Consider the following 26914-nt stretch of genomic DNA (forward strand, 5'->3'; position numbering starts at 1 on the left):
AAGCCCTGATTCCTCTGGGGCATGCCACTTTGGAATCATATTTGGATTTAGCTGACAGCATCTCATGCCAGTTGCTGTATTGTATGAGGTTCCTTTCAGTAGGGGTTTCAACCCAGCATAAATCTGGGGTAACAAGGTAACTATTACCTGACATCAGTGTCCCTACATCTCCATAAAGCCTGTAGTTGTAGTGTGCTGCACTTAACTGTTCCTAACCTGTTACAAGAGTGGTACATCCTGGTGGTGTGAGTTGAAATGCAGGTATTGGCTCTTGAGTCATAGGTGTCCTCCCATGAGCTCTGTTAAAGCACTGTCCAGGGACAGTGGGACAATCTCCCAGAAGTCAGGGGCATGAACATCTGTTCAGGAGTGTTTTATTGTAGGGATTACTGAAAGTGTCTTATCTTACACATTTGTTTTATGGTGGTATTTCTGTATTTAGTGGTCTCCTACGTAACATTGATCTGCTGGGCTGACGTGTTTTCTGTAAGAAGACAAGAAGTATCTCTTTCTATCTTCCTCTGCTTTGCCCTTCCATATTGAATGATGTATCTAGATAGGCTGTTTTCATTTCTACCCTGTTCTTGTCCCTCTGCACTATTGCTAACCAGCCTAGCAGGTTGCTGGAAGACTGTTCTGAAGACTGCTGGTGTGCAGTAGCCAATGCCTGTACTCTGCAAGATGATGTACTGCAGAAATAACAGGGCAAACTCTTTTTGTCCTGAATGAGCTCAGTGGCTGAGAGGCTGTGGCATGCTGTGAAATGAAAACGCAAATGACATGCTTCCTGTAAGGCTGCTAACTGTGGGGCCTAATGTTTGGCAAACCTTCCACTTTGGTAGCTTGGAGTTGATAAAGACAAAAAGATGCTTTAGCTGGTACAGCCTCTGTCACTCAGTTAGAATCTGTACGGAGCCAGTGGTTGAACGTTGTTTGATAGCCACAATGCTGTAAAGAGCAATAAAAATGCAGGTTACAAGAGAGCTGCAAACAACTTTCTCAAACTACAGTTTGCTTTTTTCCCATCAGTTCTTTTAGCTTAAACTTCGCTGGGGTGTCTGGAGCTGGCTGCGTGCTCGTGATTCCTCTCAAGGATCTGCCAGCCTCTCCAAGTTATTCTTGTGTACAAGCAATGACATTGGCACCATTTATAATTTTTTAGACTTTAAGCCCTAATAACTGATGCTTGTGCTGATAATGGTGCTAGCTCCTGTTTGGAGCCTGTATTAAAAAGCAGTTGAGTAGCTAGCAGTGACTGGTTGTTAAACAGTAGGGTTGTGCGTAAGAAACAAGTCACTCTTGTGTCTGGAAAATATGAGCAAAGCAGAGCCAGGGGAATGATGAGGATGAAGTAGCCTTCCCCACACTGGTAGTCCTGCTGACACCAGGTGTCACATGTATTGACAAGCCCAGAAAGCCTTTGGTGCTCTGGATGAGGCACAGCTGATGGTATAGGAACTTTCCGTAGTGTTGCTTTTTCTTTTCTTCCTATCTGAGTGATAACACTGAAGCCAGTATATATAGTGCCTTTAAACTTTCAACTATTATTTTGTCAAAAAATTACAGGAAAACTGGGCAAGAATTTTGCCTGGGATCAGATATTAGCCTATCCAGTACCTGCCTCATATCTGAATGAAAATATTCTTGTTGCACGGATTAAATGCTGACATTATCACAGTTCAATTTAACTTCATACTGGAAGTGTGTTTCTAGTAATGCAACAAGTGAAGGGTCTTGGGGAGAGAGGATGATGGGCAAGGTGAGATTTGGAGGGAGATCCTTCAAAAATTCTGGAAGAGTACACGGAGATGATGTTTCAGCTTTCTCTTTAAATTAAGCTGGTTTTGTGCATAAAACTTGTTCAGTTGTGCTGTAGCTGTACAGTGGGGCAAATTCACTGGATCAGAAAAGTAACTGTTCCCTTTGCTATGTGGTAATGGTTTCTCTTTGAAAGAAACACCTGAAGGAGACTCAGATTATTCATTTATCACAATGAGTAAGTAACCTGTAATGGATTTTTAAAAAAAATGTTTTACTTTGTGTAGGATTATTCCCTCATTCTACCTACTACTGTTTTCACAATATCGAGCACTACATTTATATGAAGGCTTTGTCCCCTGCGATTATCAACTCTTAAACTCTGCCCAAATATTCCTCCTACAACAATTGGTGTTACATTAAACAAAAAGAAGGTTAAAAACATTGGCTAGATCACTTGCAAGTTTCATTCTTTGAATCTCCTTGATATTTGACAACTCATTTCTGCAAGATTTATTTCTCTTCCTTTTTTTTTTCTTTTTAAATTAGAAAAAAATTTATTTTTCCCATCTGTATTACTTTACACCTAGAATTGGGAAGCATGGAGAAAATACAGCATGTCCTTTTGGACAAAACCATTCCTATTCCTTACCTTAAAGGGAGGAGACTCAGGCAGCCGACTAGAAAAGACAAGATGAAACAGAAGCCACTGTACCAGTTCAGTGTGTTTTGATAGATCTTGTTGTAGATTGTAGATGTCACTACTCCAGTGGTGACTAAAGACAACTGCAGCAGGACAAACACTTTACCTGTAAAACAAGAACATAGTTTGTTACCAGGGAGAAAAAACAGCTCTGGCATCTCCCTGATGAATACAGGATCACCACTGCCATGTGCTCATTGCTTCACAAGCACCAGATGGCATAAGCTTGTATCTGCTTCTGTTCTAGACCAGAATTAAATGACTTTTTCTTCATTTAGACATAGGACAAAAGATCCAACTAGAAAACTGTCTGCTTGAATATTCTAGATGTAGAGGTAGCTGCTTGGAAGGGCAGCAATAAACTGCTTCTTTCCCTATGAGGTAGTCTTGGGCTAATACCTTTGGCACAGGAGAGATTTTAGTCAGGGTCTGCTTCTGCCCTAGGCCAGAAGAGTGGACCACTGGGCTAAAATGATAATAATGCCTGAAAGGGGGAGGTGCATGTGATTTCTATGATGTTTAAGGCAGAGGAAAGGCAGAAACTGAATCCTGGGTGAAACAGTTTTTTTGCTGAAGTGCACCCTTCAGTTTCTGTTGTGGTAAGTGGGGAAAGGGGAAGTAACCCAGCCCTGCTGGGATGTGCAAAGTAGGAGCAAGGTCAGGGCTGTGTGCTGAGCTTGCTGCCCTGACAGCCTTCTCCAGCATCCACCACCTAAGGAGACAACACTGCTACCTGGAGGCAAGGGCTGCTCTGCTGCATCTGGTCCTGTTCCAGAGCTGGTCTGCCATCTAACCAGGTGCAGCCTGTATGGCTCATGGTGGAGGTTAAAAACAACTTCATGATTAATAATAATGATTAATTTGGGGTGTGAGCTGTGCTATTTATGGGAAGTAGGTGAGATTGCTACAGAGCACATTGAGGAGCACAAGCAGCAGGAATGAGCTGGTGACAGAGCAGTGTGGTGTTCATATGGCAGAAGGGAAAAGGATGCAAAGGATGGCTGTGGGAACATGTTTGGAGGAGGCACAAGCAGTCATGGGCCTGAGGTGCTGTTTGAACACATGGCTAGTCCTGACTGTTGTGTCTAAATCCAGCTCATCAGGGTGAAAATGGTAGCCTTCAATATGGTGTTGTAAAATGCATATATTTTACTGTTTTCTAACACTTTTTTTAATGGAAGAGAATTTCTGCTCCTGTTTACCAAAAAGGACCAAATTTTATGCAAAGGTTATCTTTTGTTAAATCATGGTCTGACAGGAACAAATTGCTAGGTAGCACTTGGAGACATGTTTAGAGAGCATAACTGAAAAAAGGTGAAAGAAATCCATCCTTCTGAAAAATGGAAGTGAAAGAAGCCAAATATAAATGGTATGAATATCACAGTGCTTCAACGCAACGTCTTGCTTCTCTTGGTTTTCCCTGGAGTACTGTATTTTTGAGCAGCACCTCAGATATTTTCCCTGCCTTTGAGCTGCATGCTGATAGTAATCTCTTGAAGCACATGCTGAAAATTTTGTGGATAAGTGATGATGCAACCGAGGAGAATAAGCATGGATGTGACAATCTTGTCTTGCAAGTTTCTCTGCTCCTCCCTTCCCGTTTGTCATATCAGCTGTTCTGGGTTTATGACGTAAAGCACAGATTGCAGCAATAACTTACCTTTCTCTTTGTACCACAGGCTGGATGGAGGGATTTAAGGATTTTTTTGATCAGTAAGGTAACCAAGGTACTTACCATAGGATGATCCTTCAACATGCTTGGATAACATGGACCTGATGGTTGGTAAGGGGATGAGGGCAAAGAGCATCACTGCCCGTGCTGCAATGCAATGAGTATGTAGTTATCATCAGTACCTACTCCTTGTCCCCCAACACAACCACCACTGCTTTTGAAGACTGTGTGCCTCTGTCTTTGACAGGGCCTTTGCTTCACCTTTTCTTGTCCCTTGAGTACCAGAAAGAAGTACAAATCTTTGGTAGGAGTGTAGGTCCTCACTTCATCCAAGTGATGGTGGATAAGCCACCTATTGTTCCCACTAGGAGAGGTACTTTGCCCAAACCAGCTGTGGTCTCTTGGTCTCAGCCCAAAATTCCCAGTGTGGATGAAATATAGCACTGTCCTTTGAGATAGTGAGGCCAGTGATTTGAATCTAACCAGCAGAGAGAGCAGCCCATGCTACACAGCCTTGACAGGAATAGTACTTTTATAACACTACAGTTCTTTTCTGTCTTGGTGCTTCTGCTTTCTCCAGTGTGGAAACTTTTGGGGAGCTGGAATTTACCTCCCTGTCAGCAGAACCAACCTCAGTGAAGATTTGGTCCATGTCTAGAGTACTGAGGTGTTTCTGCAATGCAGGGAATAAACATCCTGCACACCGTGTAGCAGCATAATGGAGCTAATAATAAGCAAGCATTTTTTAATTTTTATATTTTGTTGCCCAGCCTGATTGCCTAAACAAACAAAATCTCTCAAAAATTTCACCCAGTGTTTGGCTCAATAGACAAATATAATATCCCACTGTCTTTGCCTTTAAAATAACTTTGTTTGATTTTCAGTTTTCCATTCCCTGTAGGGGCAGACAGAAAAATCACTTCAGGCCATTTCACTTAGATCTTTTTCTCACTTCCAGAAGCAAAACCTCAAAGCCATGCAACACACTATACTGTCAGATATGAATCATCCATCTCACTGCCACAGTGGTTGCAGTTCTTGAGTGTTGTTTTCTGTGTTCCTGCAGAGGCTACTTCCCAACAATAAACTTGCCTTTCCTTCATCGTGGCATGCTGTTGTTACCTGTCCCTTGGTCTTTTATACAGAGTGTAAGATTTGTACGCTACATTATCTTATTTTAGTTACTAAAGCAGCTCAAATGTTTCACTATCAAGTTTCCCATTGGCTATAAATGCCTTAATGTAACAAAAAAAAAATCACATCTTAAGATGTTCACTTAATAGGAAACCTTTGTAAATTTATTTCTGTTGTAGCCTTAAGCCTTACCTCATAAGAAACAAGTGCTCCCTGTTAATGCAGTGGTGTGGTCTGACTAGTACAGGTAGCCCCCAACAATTTCAATGCCACCACAGTGTGAGTATTGTTCCCCTGCTCAGATCTGGCCTATGACCATGTGACAAATTACAAGACAACGGGCCTTAACCTAAGCCTTAGCAGGCTTAGTTTATGTATGCCTCCTCTAGATATTGTAATGTGCTGAGTGTAGGAGTACAAAGGGAGAGTGGGGAGAGGAGAATGATAAAGAAGCCCTCTTGGGAACCACTCGTGTGATGGTCTGCCACCTCCCTGCTCTGAAACTTGTGCTGAAGCAGAGCAAAAGCCCAAAACACCCCAGCCCCTTTGTCAGGGTCCACTTGCTTGTGCGAGCGGCCATTTGACTCACCAATGTAGAACAGGAACGTCCACTGCACGAAAGCCATGATAAGGATGCCAGCACTGAAGGATGCCACTCCAATCATGATCATGGTAATGTCCCTCAGGTATTTGGAGAACACAAATACCCCTAGGAAGCTGGTGATGAAGATCACATACCCAGCAGCATTGCCGTAGCCAATCTCCACAGCATTCCAACTTAAAGGCTCCCTGAGCAGGAAGAGTGGGAGAACGTTCATTGCACCAACCACAGCAAGGTCATAGAGGATTGCTGCCACAAACAGCGTGATGATGATGAGCTTTGAGGGGGACACTGGAGTGGAGCTGCTTCTCTCTGAAGGTTGGGAACTCCCTGCTGCTGTTGCTGCTGCTGCTCCTGTGTGGGCTGGTAGCTGGCTGCCCACCTCCTTTACACTGTTGGCTTTGGCTGGGCAGGAAGCTGCTGACTTGGGGACTGTCAGGACAAAAATGCTGTAGAGGAGGCAGAAAGCATAGCAAGCAATGCTGCAGCCCACCAGCACACTGCCCTCTTGATAGCGGTCACTGAAGCCCACAAAGAGGTAGCCAGATGCCATGCTTCCCAGAAAGCCAGCTAGGCCATACACCAGCTCAATAACAATGAGCCGCAGAGACCTCCTGCTTTCGGAGGACCCCAGGGATCCCAGAGCCATGATGCCTGCCCAGAGTGTGGTGAAACCGCCTGTCAGCCCATTGAGGGCAGCAGCCCCGTACATCACCTCGATCGGCCAGCCCAGCAGGATCAGGAGGAGCAGGAGAGTTTTGGAGCCCAAGTAGCCAACAAGAGGGAAGCAGATGGGGATCTTCCGATGCATCCTGTCCCCCAGCTTGGACAAGCCGTAGGCTGACACCAGCGGGCTCAGGCCTAGGACTAGGTTGTAGATGATATAAAAGTTAGAGACAGCCTTCTGCTGAGCATCTTCCAGCGCATGGGATGGAGCAGTGGCATTGGTCTGGTTGTAGTAGTTCTTCACCACTAGCAGCAGCGCTGTGTCGTAGAAGGCGCTGGCCACTTGGGAACCTGCAACCACCGGCTCAATCCATGCCCTCATTGCTGTCACCCCCACCATGCTGCTGGTGACTGCCTCTTCTGGGGGAGAGCTGTCTTCAGGGAGATGCGTGGGAGGAAATGGCTCTTCAGAAGCTCTGCTCTGGAGTCATGCTTGGAGAGGAGCAGCGGAGGAAAGAAACAAAAGGTTCGCTGGGCTGCACAGAATCAGAGTGTTGTGCAAGAGATGATCTGACTAGGAGGGTGTTTGTACCTCGCCTTGCTACGTATATGCACGCACACACATCCCTCTGCTGCTCTCATCGCCGGTTCACACATGAGAGGCTTTTGTACTGCTGGAGAACGCCCTGCGCTTGTCGACTGCCGCTGCTTCTCTTCCTGGTGTAGTTTCGACAGAGGTCAGATGACCCAGGGGAATGTCTCTGTCCCAGTTTAGGAAGTTAAAATGCCCTGATCAAGTAATTGCTACAATTTGAGGTGGTGGTTTGGTTTTTGTTTGAATTGGTTTTTTTTTCCCTTTTGGCATCCTTCACATGTCAGGGGACTCTCAGAGTGGGTGTGGGGGCAGGGCATGGCTGTGTGCTTTTTTTGTCTGGCAATTTGTGAATTCCCCTTACCACCAGCTCTTTTTAATTTCTTCTATGCAAACACGTTGTTGGCTCTGTTGCTCTTACCTGCTCCCATCTGCCCCGTTGCTGCATCGTCCCCCTTATGTCAGTGTTGTTTCAATAACACAGTCAGGAATTACACCAAAAAAGAAATTAAAAGGGAAAAAGCCTATTTTTGGTAACCTGCCTCCCACAACTGCCCACTCCGCCTGCTGCATCCTTTGGCTTTACAGTGTGGAAATTTCCAAGAGGAGGAGAAAAGTCCCAATTTATCCAAAGGCATTGGTGACCGCTGCTCCCCAGTAACCAGCTAACTGCGCTGAAGGCTGAGGTGGCTGAGAGCCCACCTCCTGGGAAGTGTTTTCCAGTCCCAGCCCCTCGGGGAGGTGGCTGTGCCTCTCAGCAGGCGCTGATGCCATGAGCAGCTTTGCAGCTTGAAGTCAGCCTCCAATCTTGCTGCTGCCCAAGGGGGTCAAGTGAAGAGACCCACCCCAAGCGGCTTGGGGTCCCTGCGGCCACGATGGAGTGGCTGGCCAGAGGCACGAGAAGCTCTGGGAGCAGGATATGGCGCAAGCAGGCTGCCAGCTCCAGGGAAGATGCTTGTGGTCCCAGCTGCAGGAAATACTGGGAGAATATTTGGCAGCCTTAAAAAATGCTCACTTAAATGATAATGATCTCATTCTGCGCTGGTTTAATGAATCATAACAGGCAGAATAACAATCTGTTCTAGGAAGATTTATGGTGATTACTTTAAAAAATAAATTAATGATTAATTTGAAAGAACAATGTAAAAACTTCCATCTGTTGCACTCTCTATTGATTCAGGTGACATTTACTCAATGCCTGTGTACTCATGGCTCAAGAGTTTCACTCTTAGTTTGGTTGTGCAATAATTTTTATTTTATATTTTGATTCGAGGAAAAAAAGCCCCAAGAACTAACAGGGAAAGGAATGGGTAATTGTCTGCTAGAATGATTTGCTGTTAGACAATTTCAGTTTCACCAGAGAATTTGGTTTTTGTGAGGCCAAAAGACTCATAGCCAGGTGTAAAATATGTGGGTTGTTCCAACAGTTGGCTTTTCCCCCCATATTTTCTGCAAAAGGTGTCTAGTTTCTTTAGTTTTTATTCAGAAGTGGAACAAATCTTTTTCTCCAAAGCCTGGAATATTTTCAGAGGATGGAAATTCCAGACAGCCTTACTGAAAACCCCAAAGCATCAGCCTGTAACCAGTTTAAGCACCAAACGCAACCAGAGGAATTGCCACGTTTCATTTCACCCAGGGAGCCCTGTCTTTTTCACTAGACATTAGAGGGAAAGATTAATTACTTTGTCCCATTCAAGCTTCAATTTGGGATATTAGTTATTTTGGAGTGCAGAGGTATGTTACAGCCGCTGTGCTTGAGAGACGGCAGATCTGCTCAACTCTTAAATAAGGGGTATTGTTTCTCCACACTTTGTTGCATGTACAGTCTGCCTGGCTTATTCATCTGACACTCTTGACATTTAGGTGGTATTGTGTTATGCTTAATGTTACTCAGACCTAGATAGCTAATGAAATGTGCTAAATGCCATTAGTCATTTCATGAATTACATATATATTTCCAGGATATTCTGAGTGTTCATTCACATTAAATGTACTTTTTAGAACTAGTTCTCTTGGAAGGATGTAATTTTACATCAGTAATTGCAAACCAGTAAGAGTTTAACCCAGGCTCCAGTGTATTTCCCACTGCAAAATACTTTTCATGAATACCATATTCATCTGATGCCACAGATGCTTCAAAATTTCTATTCTCTACCATCAGTTTTTCCATGAGGCCCGTTCTCATATTGCTAATACTTATAGGGACATTTGCATCCACTTTAAAATATGTTTGTGAGGCATAAATACAGTGAAGCCTTAACAGCTTTAAGAGAGTGGCCCTTGGCATTTAATAAAAATGCACCTACAGAATCACTAAGACTAGTCTAAAAGCAAAAATACACTGGTGTAGCCTGCTGGAAAAGGAACACATTGTTTTAGGGCATCCCTCTATAGAGTCATCTTGTCTGGAGGTCTGCTAGAGGCCAGCTCAGCACCATGTTTCTCCAGCTCTTGGACACTGGTCAGTCTGGCCAAATAAAGGTGTTTAATGTCTCCCTGTGGTGATGTTATACATTCCTATGCAGTATTGCTTTTTTAAGAAAAAAAAAAAAATTATGACAGTTACTTTTTCTTTCTGAACAGGGTTGCTGTAGGGATTTCAGTATGGTGGGGCAGCCAGGCTTGACAGGTACCAGCATTTTGGAGCTTGGTCTTCAGCACTCCTCATCTGAAAAGGTCCTTTCGACATCCAGGACTGCAATCCAGTGGGGGCATGTGAGCCCTCTTCATCTCCCTCACCTAAGCCTGCGATGGGATCTGTGATTTACAGTCTCTAGCTGGCGAGTAATTATAATTACAGTCACTGGCTGGCATTTAATTATAATTGCCCCTGTCCTCACAAGGTGTGTGGTTCTGCTCGCAGAGCTGGGGGAGATGGAGGAGGAGTGGAGGCTGCACAGCAAGCAGGGTGCACGGGACAGGAGGAGCGGCTCCTGGCAGCTGCCGCATCACCACAGGGGTATGGTATCCTGGTCCAGGGCAGTGGTCTTGTGGGATCCAGAGCCACCGATGGTAGATCCAGCTGCCTGGATGTAAAAGACCACCCCAGCAATCTTGTTTCAGCTGCTCTGGAAAACAACATCCAGGCTGTTTGGAACCTCATGATGCTGGTGCAACAGCTGGTAAGTCCACCATTGCAGTAATAAAACCATGCTCTTATGGGTGCACCTTGAGGTGTCTCAGACCCTGAGACCCCCTGGGCCAGCAGTCCAGCATTCAGGAGGTGCAGCACCGCCAGACATGTTGAGATCACCTATGGGGACATCTGTTCGCTGCTGCTCGTAGGAGGAAGGGAAAGCCAAGGCCACAGGCAGTGTGAGGACATAGCGTCTCTCGTTCCCCCATGCCTTGAGGCCTCATCCATTGCCCCACATGAGCAAAGCCCAGCATAGTGTGCAGGCTACAGAAAAGCTGGAGAATGGATTTGCTCCATGGAGAGACCGCATGGGGTGCACTGGTGTGACACATGGTGAGGAGGGGTGACCCCATGTCAGGGAGGTCCACCAGCCTTCCCTTGGAAGAAGCTGGTGCTCCCCATCACTTTGAGAACAACATAGGAGAGCAGTGAGTAGCTGGAAACAGCAGCACTGTCCAGTTTCCTTTGGGACAGATGCTGTCTGACCAAGCAACACCAGAAACCTGTGTTGTCTTGCTTTTGTCATGTTTTTGTCTGTTTTTCTCATTTCAGTTTCCTGCTTACCTGGTTGGAGTCTCCTGTGGGCCTCTCCCTCTGCTGGAAAGACAAAACAGAGCATCCTCGACACACACTTCTTGCTGAGTTGGCTTCTTTTTTCTTTAGCTTGAGGAATTTAGGCGATTAATAGTGCTGACAGCTAATGGTATGCCTTAACATTAATCCTCTCCATGGAAGCAGGAAAAAAATGGTTCTTGCAGTAGCTAGCGGCTGCCTGATCAGCTGGACCACAGAACAAATCCTGCTGTAGTTCTTAGATAAGCTCCAGATAATCCTGGTGCTAAATGACTTTTTTTGTGTGTGCACATCCTCCTTTTCATTAATATTCATGTCTTTTTAAAATTGTTGTCAGCATATATGGGTTTGGCATGGAAGCATTGCAAAGTTCAAGAGTGTGAAGGCAGCAATGGACTTGAGAAATGGGATGGAACAGACTATCCTAGAACTACAGCTTAAGCAATCCTATGTTGAATATAGCAAAAATGGACAGTCTGGAAAAATTAAATAACTATAGCAAAGACATCACTATTAAAAAATTTCACTATTGAATGAACTACAGTCAATAAATCTGTAAAAACTCAGTTCAAAACCAAAAACTGCCCTCCCCTTCCCACGTGCTCTTCAAAGCTATTTAAAAATAATTTTGGTTATCTGCTTCACATTTTCTGGTTTTATGTAGGTATGAAAACTTTTATGGTAATGGTGAATGGGTACCAAAAAGCCTACAAACGTATTTAAATAACAATAAGTTTGAGAAAAAGCATTAAGGGTGAATAAAAGCTCTGTAGAAGAAGGAGTGTGTGAGTAAATTTGACTTGGGATTTACAAGATTGGAGAGGAACTGTGTGTGAAGTGAGGACGTGAATTAGAGGAAGACTATACACAGAGCATATTAGAAAGGTTAATGTTTCAGAATAAAGGAGAAAAAAAACCAGAAAGTCACCCATCCTTGTGGAGTGAGGTGCGGGAAAAAGAAAAGAAGAGCAAAGGAAAGAGAAGCGCTAATTTTCCTGAGCTGGTAGGACCTTTACTAGATCACTCAGGTACAATTGGAATGAGTATCTCTTCATAAGCCTGTGGCTCCATGGAGGTAAGAACAGCAGCTGGCAGACGCCATCAGGATAGTGGAGACAAAAGGGACGAATCTGTCCCATTTTCCATTCATAAATGCTCTGCCTTGTGCTTTGTGTAAGGCATAGTGGGTTTTGAGGAGAAGAGGGAAGGTAAAATATTTCTTTAAATCTTACTTCTTCAGAACACACCCTTGCCTGGTTATCTAGATGTTTTCACCTGACAGTTCTCAGGTTAGCCCTTTGCGTGGGTAAATTTACGTTTTGCAGGCAGGTAATGCAAGCGCTGAAGCCATCACCTGCAGTAAGCCCTCAGTGATATCCACCCTGGACATCAGAGCAGGCAGATGGTAACTCACAGCCTCTTTCTGTTTACTATGCTGGCCTGGGTCCTGAACACAGAAATTGGCAAGATTAACTATGGTTTTAGTCTCTTGGGTGTTTAAATTTTCCAGGCTATTTTGTGCACAACATCCTGTCAAACACATTCACATTGTTTGTTTAAAAAACCCCCAAGAAACTGCATACACAAACCAAAAGCTGCAGATGCTGTGGCACACTGGTGACGTTTATGAGCCTCACCACCCTCTTTGTCCATGTGGCGGCTCTTCCAGTGGGGTGTGTTTACTGAACCCCTGCAGCTCAGAAATAAAAACCACAAGAACCTCGGTAACAAGCTCTCAAACGCTTTCCTTGATTACAGAGCACCATCTGCTCAGGGCTAGGCAGGTCCTCCATGGTCCACTTGCAAGCATCTCATTGCAGATGGTGGTGGCTGCTGAACGCAGCCCAAGGTGGTTTTGGGATACGAGGTTGCATGGCAGTGCCTATCACTGTTTGTCTCACTGCAAACAGTCCCCAATGCCAGCTGAGGACTTCCAGGCAACCTGGCATCACGAGGCACAGCAGGTAGCAGGGATAACCCTGTTTTTTAACATGTGCCACAGCCACGCCTGGCCAATTAGCCAGCTTGCCACCTAAGGGTGGGGGCACTTGTTTGGAGCTGGCAGGGTGGAGAGGTCCCTGGGACAGCAGGGAAAGGCTCCAGCATCCTCCATGAGGGTGGCTGGGAGGCTATGGGGTACTGTGTCCACACTCACTTTGATGCAGGGTACTAGTGGAAAATGGCACCAATGGGGTAATCTTCATCAGACGAGAGAGCAGAGGTATGCTGAGGGTGGGCAAGCTGCAGCCCTGGTGCTGGAGGAGCCTTCCCTGTAAAGCAGCAAAGGCTGCGGAGGCTCTGCAATCCCACGCGGAGCTGTCCCCTCCATTTGACACACAGGGAAGATGTGTCTGGGGTTCCCTAGGCCCACAACTCTGCATCAGACAAGATGCTCCAGGAGAAAGCTCCTGGCTCTGGAGAAGGCTCATGTAGATAAGGCAATGCAGGTCTCTTTGCATGCTACTCAGGAGAATTTTAGCTAGCACCCTCCCAGGCAGCTAGCAAATGAACAGCTTTGGCAGATTTTGTGTATCCTTAGGACTCCAGTATATGCATAAAAAGACATTAATGGGACTAAAATACTGCATTTCTTCTTTCTCTGAAGGGTCCCATTGTATCTGCAGAAAATTTTGGAGTTGAAGAGGGGTATTGGGTAAAAGGTGCCAGGCAAGCAAGAATGGGCATCTTTCCAGCCATATTGTTACTGCTAACTTTTTCCAGGCTGCAGTTCTGTAATGTCTAACAAGCACGAATAAAGATATATACCACTGTAAATTTTAAGCTGTATGGCAAGACAGCTGCTGTTACTGGTGTCTGTTATTCCCTCGCCCCTTCATTTCAGCACTCTGGGGTATTCAAAACCTTGCTGAGCTAAGACTTCGCTTTTATACCCCATTGTGTAGTTTCTGAACCGCTCATACTGGTCAAGAGCAGCACTGCTTCTTCCCACTGCAACCTCTGCATTGCTTGGCAAGTTCCTCTGAGTGGTTTCATACCTCCTGTTAACTGCATATGGGGAGTGGGGAGACATCTCCCAACCGCTTTACCCATTTTAGCATGGCTTTGCACAGGGTACGTTGGTCACGAGCTGAGTGCCAGTGATGCCCTTGAAAGGAGGACTGCCAGCTACAGTCACCTCCCAAAGGACTGCTGACCCCTGATGATCTTCCCAGTTGTTGCAGGACCTGAGACACTGTTGTTTGCTGAAAATCCATAGGACATGGCTGAGGGCCATGTCAAGTGCATGCTCTTCCCTCCAGAAGACCTTACTTTTCTTGCTCTGCTGTAGATGAGTTTGCTTTGTTGCTGCAGGGCTTGGACCATGCACAGGTGATGTGGGTTCCTGCCTCTCATTGCCATATGTGATGCACTTCCACACCACCACTTTCCAAGGATCAGTAGCTATCCCAGTTCAACACCTTCAGGATTTTGTGTTGGATGTAACCTCTAAGATACCAGTGGAGCTGTTATTGGGTAACAAGTCATGTCTGGCCACGAGCTTTCAGGCACCCTCTGCAAGGACAAATAGCCAGGGCAGCCTAGGGCACAGCAGACAGATGACCAGAGACTAAACTGAGAGAGTGACCTCCTCTACATTTAAAACCACACTGGTTTAATATTTGTATACAGGAAGGGAACAAGAAAATAAACGAGTCAAAAAATAAGGCCCTTTGAGTCACTGAAATGCTGTTTTGATCCTTTAGTGCTGGAGCATCTTGATAATCCTTGGAAACATCCTGTAAAGCTTAGACAGACTATATTGACTTATCTTTTAATTTATAAACTCAAAGAGTCAGCATGTCAATAAATTATGGGCCTCATGAGCAATGATATAATTCAGCTATTTCCTGACTCCTGCTGAAGTTTAACCCAGCAAACAGTGGCCAAGAAGGACAGCTGATCTGAACCTTGTCCTGCACCCCCATAGTCTGGACCTGGCAGCATGTGAGACCCATGCTGTAACTGGCAGAGTTTTTTGTCTGGTTTCCAGAGAGCTTGGGTAAATATGCTTTTTGCTATATAGCTTCCGTCCCTGCTCAAACATTGTCTGAACATGCTTTCAGCTGGCTTCAGAAATGGCTCCCTGCATGAAAAATTCCCATCAGCAAGATTTTCCTCTATTTATATTTTCCACTGTTTATACCTCTCCTCTCTGACCTGCATTATTTCTCCCCCTCTCCCTCCGTTCCTGACAGAAATTTTCACTTTCTTTATACATCAAGTCCTACAATTTGCAATTAACTTTCTCTTTGAAAAAACAGCCTTCTCCACCTTATACAAGCTCAGCCTGCCTTCTCTGCAGCAGTCCGTGGTTGGAACTTGGCTTGGTTGTTTTCCTCAAACACAGCATTAAATAAAAGCTGTAACTATGCCCCTTTTGGCATGAGTAACACAACCAAGAGAAGGTTTTTGTTTCACCTGGCTCAAGCCCCACACCCTTTCAAGTCATCACCACTAACATACCCACATCATTTTATAGTGCTTTGGCACAAGCTCAATCCATGGGATTCCATCTGGGTTCAGTGCTCTGTAGCCCTCAAAGAACAAGGTCCTTAGAGTTATTTAGGTATCTAAGTGCTTTGGTACATTTGGATGTGGTCCATTTAATGTTTATCTCATGGGTTTATCCATCTTTCATGGGGTGCTTTGGCAAAGACTTCTAAATACAGTTAATACCTGAGGAGAGGAAACCAGTCTAGGAGGGATCCTGACTGGAGGCTGATGAGGCCCTGTAGTGGTGGTCAGTCAGGGACCTGTGCTTGGGGACTTGGTCTGATCAAGGGTCTTCGCCATCCCATGAGGGTCAGTGGAAGCAGAGTGAAATACCTGGGCTCACGGGAGCCATCTAGTCTTGCTGCCTGAGAACAGCCATGACTGGGGTGTGAATAGCATTGTATGGAAACCAGAAGGGAATAGTAGAGGGCAAGGAGAGGGCAGGGGGCAGGAAAGGGTAATACTGTGAAAGTCTGGGTTCACCTTGGGCAGGTGCTGTACCCCAAAGCCACGCTCCTAGAAGCAAATAAACCTTACCAGGGAGTGAGCAAGCGTCCTACTTTAGCACCTTCCTTCTTTCACTCCAATTAAGTAGGGCTGAATACTTTCTGCCTCCTCCACGCAATGTGGGGGTGACAAAGCTGCCCAGCAAGTCAATTCCCATTGTGTATCAGGAAACTCCACCTTTCTCCATGGAGATGACGCTTCGCAGAGACTGGAGATCTTCCCTCCTTTCTAATGACTGGTTATTTGTTTGCCACACTTTTGAAGCCTTGCTTGAGTGCTGTGAACTGCTGCTTCATCAGGGTTGTCATTATCCATGCATTTTTGCTAGCATTTTCCTGGCTTCTTGTGTTTCAGTTGCAGCTTGAGGACTTTATGTTTATTTTAAGGTAAGACCAAGAGAGTTCAGCTTTCCCAGATGCTACAAGAGGAAGAATTGCTTCTTGGAGCCATTTGTACATAAGCATTCTACCTGACTCTGAGCCACAGTCTCTTGTCATCAGTGACACCTCAAAGGAAATGCAACACCCTGGTCTGCCTGCTGTGAATGTGAAACCCTCCTGTCTTTGTGGAGCAGTTTCCAGCCTTCTTCTCTCGCCTCCTGCCCTGCATACACCTTCGTAGCCAACAACAGCCCTCATAGCAAGAGTTCAGTGCAGCACGGCCCCTTGCAAAGTGTTTTGTATGCCCAGTCACAGCCCTGCACCAAGCTGCCTGCTGAGGCAATACAGAGTTTGCAATGCTCCCAACAAGGGCTGGCTAGGGAGGTCTGGTGCACTCCAGAACCTGGTATCAGAGGCGATGCCCACTGGGTGTGCACGCGAAGTACAGCGGTGTCTTCTGGGGTCCCCATCCCAACTAACTCCCACTGGGAAGCTCATGAGATGTGCCATGGCTCTCTTCCTGATCCTTTGCTGATCCCAAGAGGGCTTGCTGCTTTAGTAACATGGATGCCATCATAGTGGGCTTGGCACTGATAGGGCCCTGAGACTGATGCATCAGTCAGCACATCCATCCCAGGTATTCGGTGCTCCTAGAATTTGGTTTCCAGGGGACATCCTTGGAAATGAAGAACTTCCCACGGCCAGTGCAAACCACCCTCCAGATGTCACTGCTGCTGCACAAATCCCCACCCTGAAATCCTCCCCGTGCTGCTTGCAGTAACAAAGAACGTGATAAGGTAGCTTTGCACACTTTTTTTCTTCCTTCATTGATTTTTCTCACTGCTACTGCCACACTCTGGAACAAGGCCTGAAACATTTCCAGCTCCTGGTGGCACACCGCCCTGAATTCACTGCAGAGATGACACATGCCTGGGACTGAGCAGGACCTCTCACACTGACACCACATTCAGTGCTTATTAAAAGCTTTCTTCCTGGAGATCCCATTGGCAAAGCAGTGGGTTAAGTTGCCAGTTAATTAGGGCTTAGCCAGAGCTAGTAGCAGATCCCAAGATGTGGATGGCATTTTGGGGCTTTTCTGTTGCTGCCTGGGTTTTTCGTTTGTTTGGGTTTTTTAAATTTTTTTTTCCCCCCTGTGCTATCACTGATATGACAGGATAGCCCCTGTCCCTTGGTCTTGCACCATGTGAAACGCTGGGATGCTGTTCAGTCTTTAACCTGGGGAGGAGTGCAGGGCTGGACCCACACACTGCCGATGGTTTCCTGGACTGCCCGTCCTAGTCAATTCAATTACTAGAACATAATCAAAAGTCACCTTTAGTGCTAATGTCCATGCCAATATTTGTAGCTCTGGTCTTGCCTAACCCTGTCCCTCAGCTACAGCTTGTGGTTCTCTGATTTGGTTTCCTTACACTACAGACCTCGTTTGTGTTTGGGTTTTTTTTAATCTTCTGTTCCCACTCACATCTGAAAACACTGTACCAAATGCTCTCCCTCCTTCAAAAGCAGTTTAATCAATCCTGCCTCTGCAGATATCCTTTGTCTCTCCATTTGCTTTGCCATTGTGCTGGGGCCTCTTAAAGCCACCTACAACTATTAGAGGCACAATATCCCCACCTTATATGGGACTATACAGGAAATGATGTATAAAATGGCTCTTCTATAGTCCTTAACTACTTATATGAGATAAATAGTGGGACAGGTATATGGGATAAACTGGTCCTTTTACAGTCCTTAACCTTATATGGGACTATGCCAGAAATGATGGGTAGTTTTTGTACTTCTTAACTACTTTGTAAAAATACTCTAAAGCTTGGTGCATGCCATTTTGGCTACATAATGGAGTGACAGGGATTTTAGATGTGCTAAGTGTGTGTTATTAAACAAATACCAACAGCTGGTAACAGCAGAACACATTGCAGAAATTCCTGAGCTGCTGCCACCCACTGGAGTCACTGTGTTAGTTTTGGAATGTTTAAATGCTCCCCTGCAAATGTCCAATTTCCGCTTTTAACTTTCATCAAACCCAAAGCAGATCTAGGAGGAGTTCCCTTTCCCACTGTGTGCCAAAAAGTCCAATACATTATCCCTCTTGGCACAAAGCAAGGAAATGCAAAGGAAGACAGAAAGCCTCTTCTGTGTTGAAAAGACAATAACCTGTTTTTGTTCAGAGAGACTAGAATTGGTGGATCCATTTTCAGGCTTGTTTTTTAACCTGTTTTCTGACTTCCAGCAGTATTTACTAATTGGAAAGTAAATCTGCATCCGACTTTTCTCCACAGGCATTTCTCATAATGTGTGCACAAGGGAGAGGAGGGCTGATGTTACGGTGAGCATGGACTGAATCGCTGCGCTTGGCCCTAGCCAGCTCCCACTGAAACCACCGGTGTCCTCCACCTCCTCCCGTGGGCTGTGGAGCAGGGTTATAATTAAATGCCTGACTATTCCTGGCACAGGGAGGGATGAACCTGCCCAGTTCCCAACAAGTCCCTGCAGCTGCCCATGCACCTGCTGCTCCTGCTTCCAGCTCTCGCAGGCAAACGTGATGGCAGCTTCCTAGCTGGGGTGAGGGATGGGGTCTCACTTGGTCTAGCTGACCATGAAAACTGGGGCGAGGGGCTGCGGCAATGGGCAAGTGGCTGGTTGCTGCAGCTGGGCATGTGAGAAATGGATGACTGGCTGAAATGACATGCTTTGCTGTGCAGGATGGCAGAGGTGCTGCAGGTGTGAAGGAAGCAAGGTAAGAAAGCTCGTGCAATTCATCACGAAGCAGATCTGGCCTCTGCAACTCTCCACAAGCACGTTAATTGGAAAGAAATACTCGGGGATGCTTTGTATCTCCAGCTGACACCAGTAAGTGGAGAAAAGGAGATCTTTCCTGCCTCTAGACAAAAAGACAGAGCAGAGTCAGGAACAGGGGGAGAGACCAACCAACTGCCTTGGGAGGTGGGACACCAGCCACTCTCTTCCAGCCATGTGCTGCTTGCAGGGGTACACCTTCCTACAAGAACGTGAAGAAACAGGAAGCTTTATAGAAACACAACACAGGTTTCTGTTTTAATGAGAAAATAATTATATACTTGCATTGTAGGCCTCACAGTCACTATAAAACAGAAGCAGGATAACATTTAAGTGGTTAACATACAGAAAGCCAGGTATTGTTGAAACTGGTTGATAAGTCATGACAAGGATGCCGCCTTTTGGTTGCCAAACATGTCAATGCTACTGTATTTTCCTTCAGATAATGTCAGTACGGAGCAAGATGAAGCCCAAACTGGCAGCTTTTAAAACAAATTGTTCAGAAAACCTGCACTGTAACCCCAAACTGATTATAATCACAAATGCTAATGCTTAACTATTTCTCAATACACAATTTCATTAAAACCAGTCTTTGCCACGGGAAAGGATCTGAGCATTTCTTTTGTGGAGACAAAGTTAACTCTGCAATAGTGCTCTTTTGTTGCATTTGATATAGTTATATATAGATAGATATGTATTACTGGCGTATACTTATAAACACCTAAGCTTGGTAGCATGCAAATGAAATAACAGAGGCAAGTAAACTGCATTGCACTCGTGTTACCACAGCACTGAATGTGTGCTGCTGACTGCGAGTGTCCATAATTTCTGGAAGAGAAAAACTGCTGGGTGGAAAGTTTGACTGCCCTGGACAGATACATGCAAATACTTTTGCTGCAGGGGCTAAAAGCTCATGTTTTTAGCACAGACGACTCATGCCTGGCCTCTCCCCACCACCACAGCCCCTTTCTAGGGGAACAATTTAATTTTCACTTCAGAGACTGAGGGCTGATTTTGGTGGTAGATGAGGATGTGGCAAAGCACAAAGAGATGTCTTATGATGGGTGATCAATGTCACTGGCTTCCAGTGAGAGAGCAGGCAGAAAAAACAGGTTAAAGAAAATAAAAGATGCAGGTTCCTAGGAAAGGCAGCCCAGAGCTGCCCTGGTTTCAGGGAGCAAATACTGGGGGGAACTCTGAAGACCACCTCACTGTAAGGGCCATGTCCTTTGCTCAGGAAACACCTTCTTCCCAGTCTCACTTAAGCTCTCCCCAAGGGTGGAGGGAGCCAGGACTCCTCTTGGTACAGATGCGCAGAGCTCACGGACGCGGTTACATGACGTATGGCCTCGCTAAAGGGCTGCATTGGTGGCGTTGCTTTTCCTACAGTCTTACGGTAACGACCCACCTGCAGACGTGAATCACTGTCGATTGCCATGTCTGCACAACGGGTCCCCTTCATTAGGTATGTAACTCCTTCATAGGCATGGTGCCTCCCTGTGCACCAGGGTCTAGAGAGCATCCTTGAGATAAGCTCGCTGCCTTTATCACAGTGAACACTCAGTTCAGCAGCGTTTTCTTCTGTTCAGTAGCACTTAGGGAGACAAATGACAGAACTGAGTTAACAGGTATATATAACTTTATTTGCTACAATTCCCTGAAAATAAGCCTCAAAATGATATTGTCCATGGACAGAAATGACATGCTGAAGGTGGGGAGTGAGATGGGGGGAGGGATAATTTGGTTGCAAGCTCTGTGTTTGTTTAAGAAAAGCACCAGAAGTATGTTCACAGTATCGGTACTCATTTTAAATGAGTTCACTGTTTGAGAATAAAACAGCACAGCAGGTCATGAAACCAAGGAAAGGCTTAAGGGAGGACCAGTATCCTGGCTGATGAATTTTTAAAAAGATGTCAAAATAATAATTGTTTGTTTACAAAAAAGACAAGAGTATTTTATATAGAAAAAAGCTCAGTGTCTTTTTTTCTGTCACCTCCTGAACTTGTTGGTTTCTAGTCCAGAAATTATGGTTCCCAGTTGTAAAATATTCCTATTGTATTGCTTGCATGAAAAGAAAGAGTAAACCCGCAGCCTCTATACTACATACAAATACAAAGCACAAGAATAAATACCACATTTCTTGTCCTAATTGTCAGCTTACAAAACTGGTCAATACTTTGCAATTGTGACTCATGCAAATACCATGTTGGGTCAAATTTTAATATCACAAATACTGCATTAACTCAGTGCCTTGTTTTTATATCCCCTTTCAGAAAAAAAAAAAAAAAGAAATTAGCACTCACCCCTACAGCTGGTAAACAGCTTTGGAGAAAATAATCAATACACACACTGCCATACACTTTCTGGTACGCCAGCCTCATGCACACACCCACACACACCCGCACGCACACACATGCACACACAGATCCGCACTAATCCTTCACTGCTGATCCCAAGCCTAAGCAATAACTAAAGGCTCTATGGTTTGCTTGTAGCACTGAAGACACTGGCTGAACGGCAAAAATAATGTTTTCTTCCCTTGCCTGATCTTCCTTGCTCGCTCCTTCCAACTCATTATGCCCTTTAGCACTTTTGTTGCCTGAAAATGTGAAGACTTCCACAAAGCACTCTACTTCAAAGGCTTTTTATGTTGTATAAATATAGTTGAAGACATAACTACCTTTCTTCTTTATTTCATACCTCTTTCTAGGCCAGAGTCTGGCTTAGTTCAATTATTGCCTCATTTAAAAATTAAATGTCCTTTATTTGTATCCCTTTCCCACTACCTTTCTAATTCAAATTATCCATCTTCAGAGTTTTTACACATACGCCATTCTTTTCCCTCCCCACCATCAAAAAATACAGATGATCTAAATACAGATTTTCTATTTAGAAACTTTGTTACGTAAATATGCTCTGAGAACCTGGAGCTCAGGTGATATTGCAAGCATATAGGATCCTAAAGCTAAGGTAATCCATTTGGCTTAGCTCTCATCCCCATCTATTCCACTCCTAAATTGTGATGGCTTGTGTTTGCAACACAAGGACTGTTTTACTGAGTCTGCTGGATTGTACATCTGCAGTAACTGCCTCCTTGTTTTGTTTTTCCTTTTAAACAGATAAATTACTAGAAAGGGGAGCAAACCACCCCCACACCCCCCCCCCCCCACTCCAATCCCAAACCCAACCTTTCAGTCCCCTCAAAGAAAGAGCAACAGAGGGCAATATCACTGCGTTTTGTGGCTGTTTTTGTAGCCTGTTTTTTTTTGTATGCCAAAGTACTGCTGATGGTCTTGGTGCAGTGGCTGTGGGAGGCTGAGGAACTGCAGGTGGGTTCGACAGGAGCTGCTGGGGGGACGGTGATCCAGGGGCAAGGCAGGGCAATTCAGTCAGCGGGAAGTACGAGCGTGAGCCCTGGCTGCACGTTCCTCCACGCTGACCTCCCGCCACACACCTGCAGCCTCTCCAGTCCATGGGGACAACCGCTCCCTTGTCCCCCTGCCAAGGGCTCCCACCCCCTGCACCCTCCCCATTGCACTATTTCAGAGGGGGGATGGAGGGAAGGAGAAGAGGGTATTTTCTAGGTGGGCTTTTCCTGTTGTTTTAGGACTGCCAGGAGTTGGATCATTTCTGTGTCTATGTGCATCACTGAGTTTGTTGTGTGTTTAATAAATATTAGACTAAAATGCTGCTGCTTTCATGGTGGTTTTTGTGTTTGTTTTTTTTCTTCCTTTCTCTTTTTTTGGTTTCGGCATGCCTAGTCGCTGTCTTCATGCTGCAGTGTAGTTATTCGTCCTCCTCCCGGTTGGCATAAATGCCAGCTTCCCAACGCAGCGCCAGAGCACTCTTTCTGCGGTTCACCCTGGTCGCCTCGAGGACCTGGTCAGGAGAGAAAGGGACAACACAGCACATCACTCAGCTGCCCCTGGCCCCCGTGCCAGGGTGCCCTGCACCGTGCTCCTGGGCAGGCAGGGACCAACCAGGCAGGCAGGGACCAATCAGGCGACCCCTTCCCACAGGGCTCCCAGTGCCACACTGTGTGCAAACTGGGAGGACTCATGCGATGAAGCACTTGCTAATGTGAAGGTGGGGGGGGGCAGGGGGAGGATGGCACACAAAGGCAAAGCCACACCACAGGAGGACAGGAGCGGTAGGAGTTGTCTGGCAGCATCCAGCTCGCCCCAGCTGCCCCTTACCACCCCAGCTGCCTATTGTCCCATCCCTACTTGGGGGAAAGCAGGGGACAGGGTCTTGGTCCTCTCCCCAGAGGCAGCTGCACACCTTCAGTACCAGGAGCCAGCGACCACCTGTCAGCTTTGCCCAGAGGCTGCTTTGGAGCTGCATGTGCAGCCTGGAAAGCAGTCTGCTGCTTATTTCAGCATGTCACCCCACAGGCAGAATTAGGCAACCCCCCCTACGTCTTCCAGTGGTCTTTGGATTGCAGCTGTGCCAATGGGAAAGCCTGTGCACTGTGATCAAAGTGCTCTTGGGAGTGAAAAAAATCACTCCATGCATATGGGAAAGGAGATTTACACAAGGAGGACCTGCACAGCCTGCAGAGTCTGGTACAAGATGGCCCCTGATACACTGATATATTTTTCATACACACACACACATATAAAAATATACACACTGTGTATGTATTACACATATGCACACATGCACACACAGAAACAATTAAAAAAGTAAGAAACTGTTTTAATATGTGTTCTAACAAGGTTAAAAAAAAAATCAGACGAAACCGTAAGGTGTTATTGTGATGTGCATCTGATGTACTCCTCAGGAAATAATGCATGGCAGTGGCTGTTTTCCTCCCAGCACAACGAGACATAAAGGGGTCTGGGGCCTTCTTACAGAAGCACATGGCAATATTATTTTCTGACTGATACTGAGTAACAGCTCCATGATCAAACTACAGAGCTGCTGATGTCCACTGCCCTCAAGTGTTTTAAACCAGCCCTCCCAGAGATGTAAACTTTTGAAATGTTTAACAGTCAGTTAAAAAAAGTCATTGTAAAAAAAACACCCCAACAAATACGTGACTGTTCACTGAAACAGTGCCTGACATCCCCGGTCCCTAATGCTTCCTGCAAACTGCTCTGCATACTCCTTGACTGCAGAAGAGTAGCTGGCCTTTTGAGAAAGGATGATGCTATTTTATTCTTCTGTGTAGAAAGTCAGATGCAGTGAGGACTTAAGTCTTGACTGGAATAAAAACAAATAACTTAAGACTAAAGAAACTCTTCTTTCAGCTTGTGTACAAGCTGTGGTTGGAAAAGTACATAGGTACAAGCGGCTCATGTACAGGCAATATCGGGAAATCAGCTCCGAACTGCCAGCTGAAATTACAGGGCATAACTTTGCTTATGGAAATGAGAACACACTTCTGCATTTATGCTAAGACCCAGATTTCCATTCAGGAGCTGAGCGTAGGGTGGTGTTTGCCAGCTTTATTATTTCTTTGTCCTCTTAAGTTTCTTTTGACTGTGACTATGAACAAGCCAAAGAACTAAAGGCAAAATCCAGCCAACAGAGATGATTTTGAGCTAAAGCTCCATGTGCTTCCTGGCACTGACCTGGGCTAGAAAAACTGGTCCAGATCCACAGGACTGATTTTTTTTTTTTGCTAAGATTTTGCCCGAAATCATGCCTCCTCTTTTTGCAGAGCAATCACCAGAAAGGGAGACCCGGGCTGAGCAGTTTCTATTTCACCCAGCAGAGGGCAAATGTGCTCACAAATCTAACAATTCATTTAAAAAAAAAAGAATTGAAATCAGTAAAAAAATTCCTTCTGAGACATCAGTCTGTAAGCAGCATACTGGAGCTCCTTCTGCAGAAGAGATGAGGACCTGTGGTTTGAACGACATGTTTGGGATTCTGAGTGCATGAACCAAAGAAAGACAACCCAAACTGAACAATGGAGAAGCAAAAATGGGACTGGGTATCAGGGCATCATCTTATTATCTTCTCAGAATAAGAAAAATAAGACAGTGGCTGCTCCAGAGTTAGCAATGAAGGGGGGGGAAAACACCCACCTCTTTTTTTTTTTGGATTGCAACAGACAAATACTGCTAGACAGGAGACCATCAAGACCAGTATGGGATAATGATTAAATAAAACACAGAAAATTACTGTTCTCCCACTGGATACTGAAATTTACATGAAAACCCAGCAAATTCAGCATATGTTCAAACCAAAACTGCCACTGTCACAGAGTAGTGATATATTTAAATGAGGTCTGCTGAATTTGGTCTGTAGACTTATGCCAGCTGAAAATAAAATGGATTTTACATGATTTACAACAATTCTCAGTCAGTGTCTTCCTTGCTGGAAATTACAATGTTGTGATGGTCTTCGGTGATGGCTTGCAACTGTCAGGACCCTTAAACTTTGAAGATTTATGCTTTGGATCAGTCAGTTTATCTGTCTTAAAATACGGCAACTGGGTTTCTTCCATTTACACCCCATCTGCAAATGTGCCCAGAAGCTTGTCTACTTCTGCAAATGTTGCTGGTTGCTCCGAGGAAAACTGTTTTCAGAATTGTATCAGAGATACCATGAGGCCATTGAATGTGGACTTAGCCTTTGCGGGAAAACAAGTACCAATGTCTGGCTTACTATTAATAAACAATCCCCCTAAATAGTAGAGCAGATACTAATAAACTAAAGGTCCCTTTGAATAGTTTCTCCAGAATTACTGTTCTAATCTACTGAGAAGAGTGCTTGACCTAAAATAACCCTCATTTTTACTCAGCTGTGTCAGTTTTACACCCACTAGAGGAAACAATGGGGTAATTATAGCATCCAACTGGAATGACTGAGTGGGGAATTGGGACTCCTCAATGGGGCATTGAATTCACAACCCAGGAAACCACTTGCCTAAAATAGCAAATGACCTCCATTTTAAAATATTCTTGGCAGATATCAGGTCTGTCTATAGACCCATCATGAGTCCAGCACCCACAGGATCTCCACAGCAGGTCAAAGGAAAGAAAGTCTTTTGCTTTTGTTGTTGTGCCTTTTTTGGGGATTTGTAACATACCACATTTTGGCCATGTTACAAAATGCTACCTCGACAATTCATAAGTGTCCTCCCTGATGATGCCCCATGTCAGCTGAGTGGGTGCAGGCAGAGTGACCCAGGCAGGGACAGGCTTGGGTGGTCAGGGTGTCCTAAGGCAGCCAGCTCATAACTGCACGAAGACATATACTGAAAATCTGAAAGAACATGAAGCAGGCAGTCGACTCAGGTTTAGGGTGAAGAACGGGCTACATCTCAATGGTAAGGCCACTTCAGTGAAAAAAGCAATGTTATATTAAATTGCTCTTATTTGGGAGAGGTGATTTGACTACTAGCTGCAATAGAAGAGGAAGAATTTGGAGAGCAGAAGTAGGTGTGAGGGAAAGACAAATGTACCAAGATATGTAGGGCTGTAAAAACTGCTCTCCACCTCTCTTTGCAAAAAACTGCTGTGTGAATCTTGTGGTTGCAGCTCTGGGGTCTCACTGAGAATTGCAGAGGGCTCTCTCCTGAGAGATTTAATTTATTTTTGAGAATTCTGGTGGGAAAAAAAAAAAAGATTGACACAGCTACCACTGCTAGGTGTAAGATTAATTTATCTTTCCATCCTAGAGATGGAGACTTAACCTTGTCCTGAGTTTCCCTCTAACAGATGTAACAATAATTGCTCTCTTACTGGCACAAGAGAATAAAAAGCAAAATACAGATGTGGTTTAGTCCAAAGCACATTTATCCCTACCACTGAATGAAACTGACTATGATACAATTCAGGCTGATTTATATTGAACAGTAGCAGCAAAACTGATGTGGAAGAAAAATTATTTTTCTGGAGCTTAGTATTTTACTGATTCTTCCAATCT

General features: G+C 45.1%; 3 protein-coding genes across 10 annotated transcripts in view; 1 reads left to right on the plus strand and 2 right to left on the minus strand.

Annotated features, from left to right (window-relative positions):
* The window catches only part of SNX30 (sorting nexin family member 30), a 64095-nt gene extending 52428 nt beyond the window's left edge, over positions 1-11667 (plus strand). The window contains exon 9 of the mRNA XM_074855718.1: positions 10815-11667. Within this exon, the coding sequence (XP_074711819.1) occupies positions 10815-10904 (90 nt within the window). The 3' untranslated portion in view covers positions 10905-11667. The remainder of the gene's footprint in view (positions 1-10814) is intronic.
* On the minus strand, positions 891-7119 carry SLC46A2 (solute carrier family 46 member 2). The gene is made up of 4 exons (XM_074856027.1): positions 5857-7119; positions 4197-4280; positions 2411-2567; positions 891-948 (listed from the first exon to the last, which is right to left on the minus strand). The coding sequence occupies exons 1-4, from the start codon at positions 6932-6934 to the stop codon at positions 891-893; spliced, it is 1377 nt and encodes a 458-aa protein (XP_074712128.1). The 5' UTR covers positions 6935-7119.
* A 7595-nt stretch (positions 11668-19262) lies between the features above and the next one.
* The window catches only part of PALM2AKAP2 (PALM2 and AKAP2 fusion), a 271234-nt gene continuing 263582 nt past the window's right edge, over positions 19263-26914 (minus strand). For all 8 annotated transcript variants that reach the window (XM_074855287.1, XM_074855286.1, XM_074855285.1 and 5 more), the window contains one exon: positions 19263-22912. In XM_074855287.1, the coding sequence (XP_074711388.1) occupies positions 22820-22912 (93 nt within the window). In that variant the 3' untranslated portion in view covers positions 19263-22819. The remainder of the gene's footprint in view (positions 22913-26914) is intronic.

This window comes from Strix uralensis, chromosome Z (assembly GCF_047716275.1).
Source record: "Strix uralensis isolate ZFMK-TIS-50842 chromosome Z, bStrUra1, whole genome shotgun sequence".
NCBI lineage: Eukaryota > Metazoa > Chordata > Aves > Strigiformes > Strigidae > Strix > Strix uralensis.

What these genes read in the sequence shown, in the direction of transcription:
- SLC46A2 (XM_074856027.1), bottom strand. Translation starts at nt 6,934, where the DNA reads ATGGTGGGGGTGACAGCAATGAGGGCATGGATTGAGCCGGTGGTTGCA. An exon ending in GACGTTCCTGTTCTACATTG is followed by an intron (nt 4,281 to 5,856) that starts GTGAGTCAAATG and finishes ATTGCATTGCAG; the next exon opens with CACGGGCAGTGATGCTCTTT. An exon ending in CTGAGTCTCCTCCCTTTAAG is followed by an intron (nt 949 to 2,410) that starts GTAAGGAATAGG and finishes TGCTCTTTACAG; the next exon opens with CATTGTGGCTATCAAACAAC.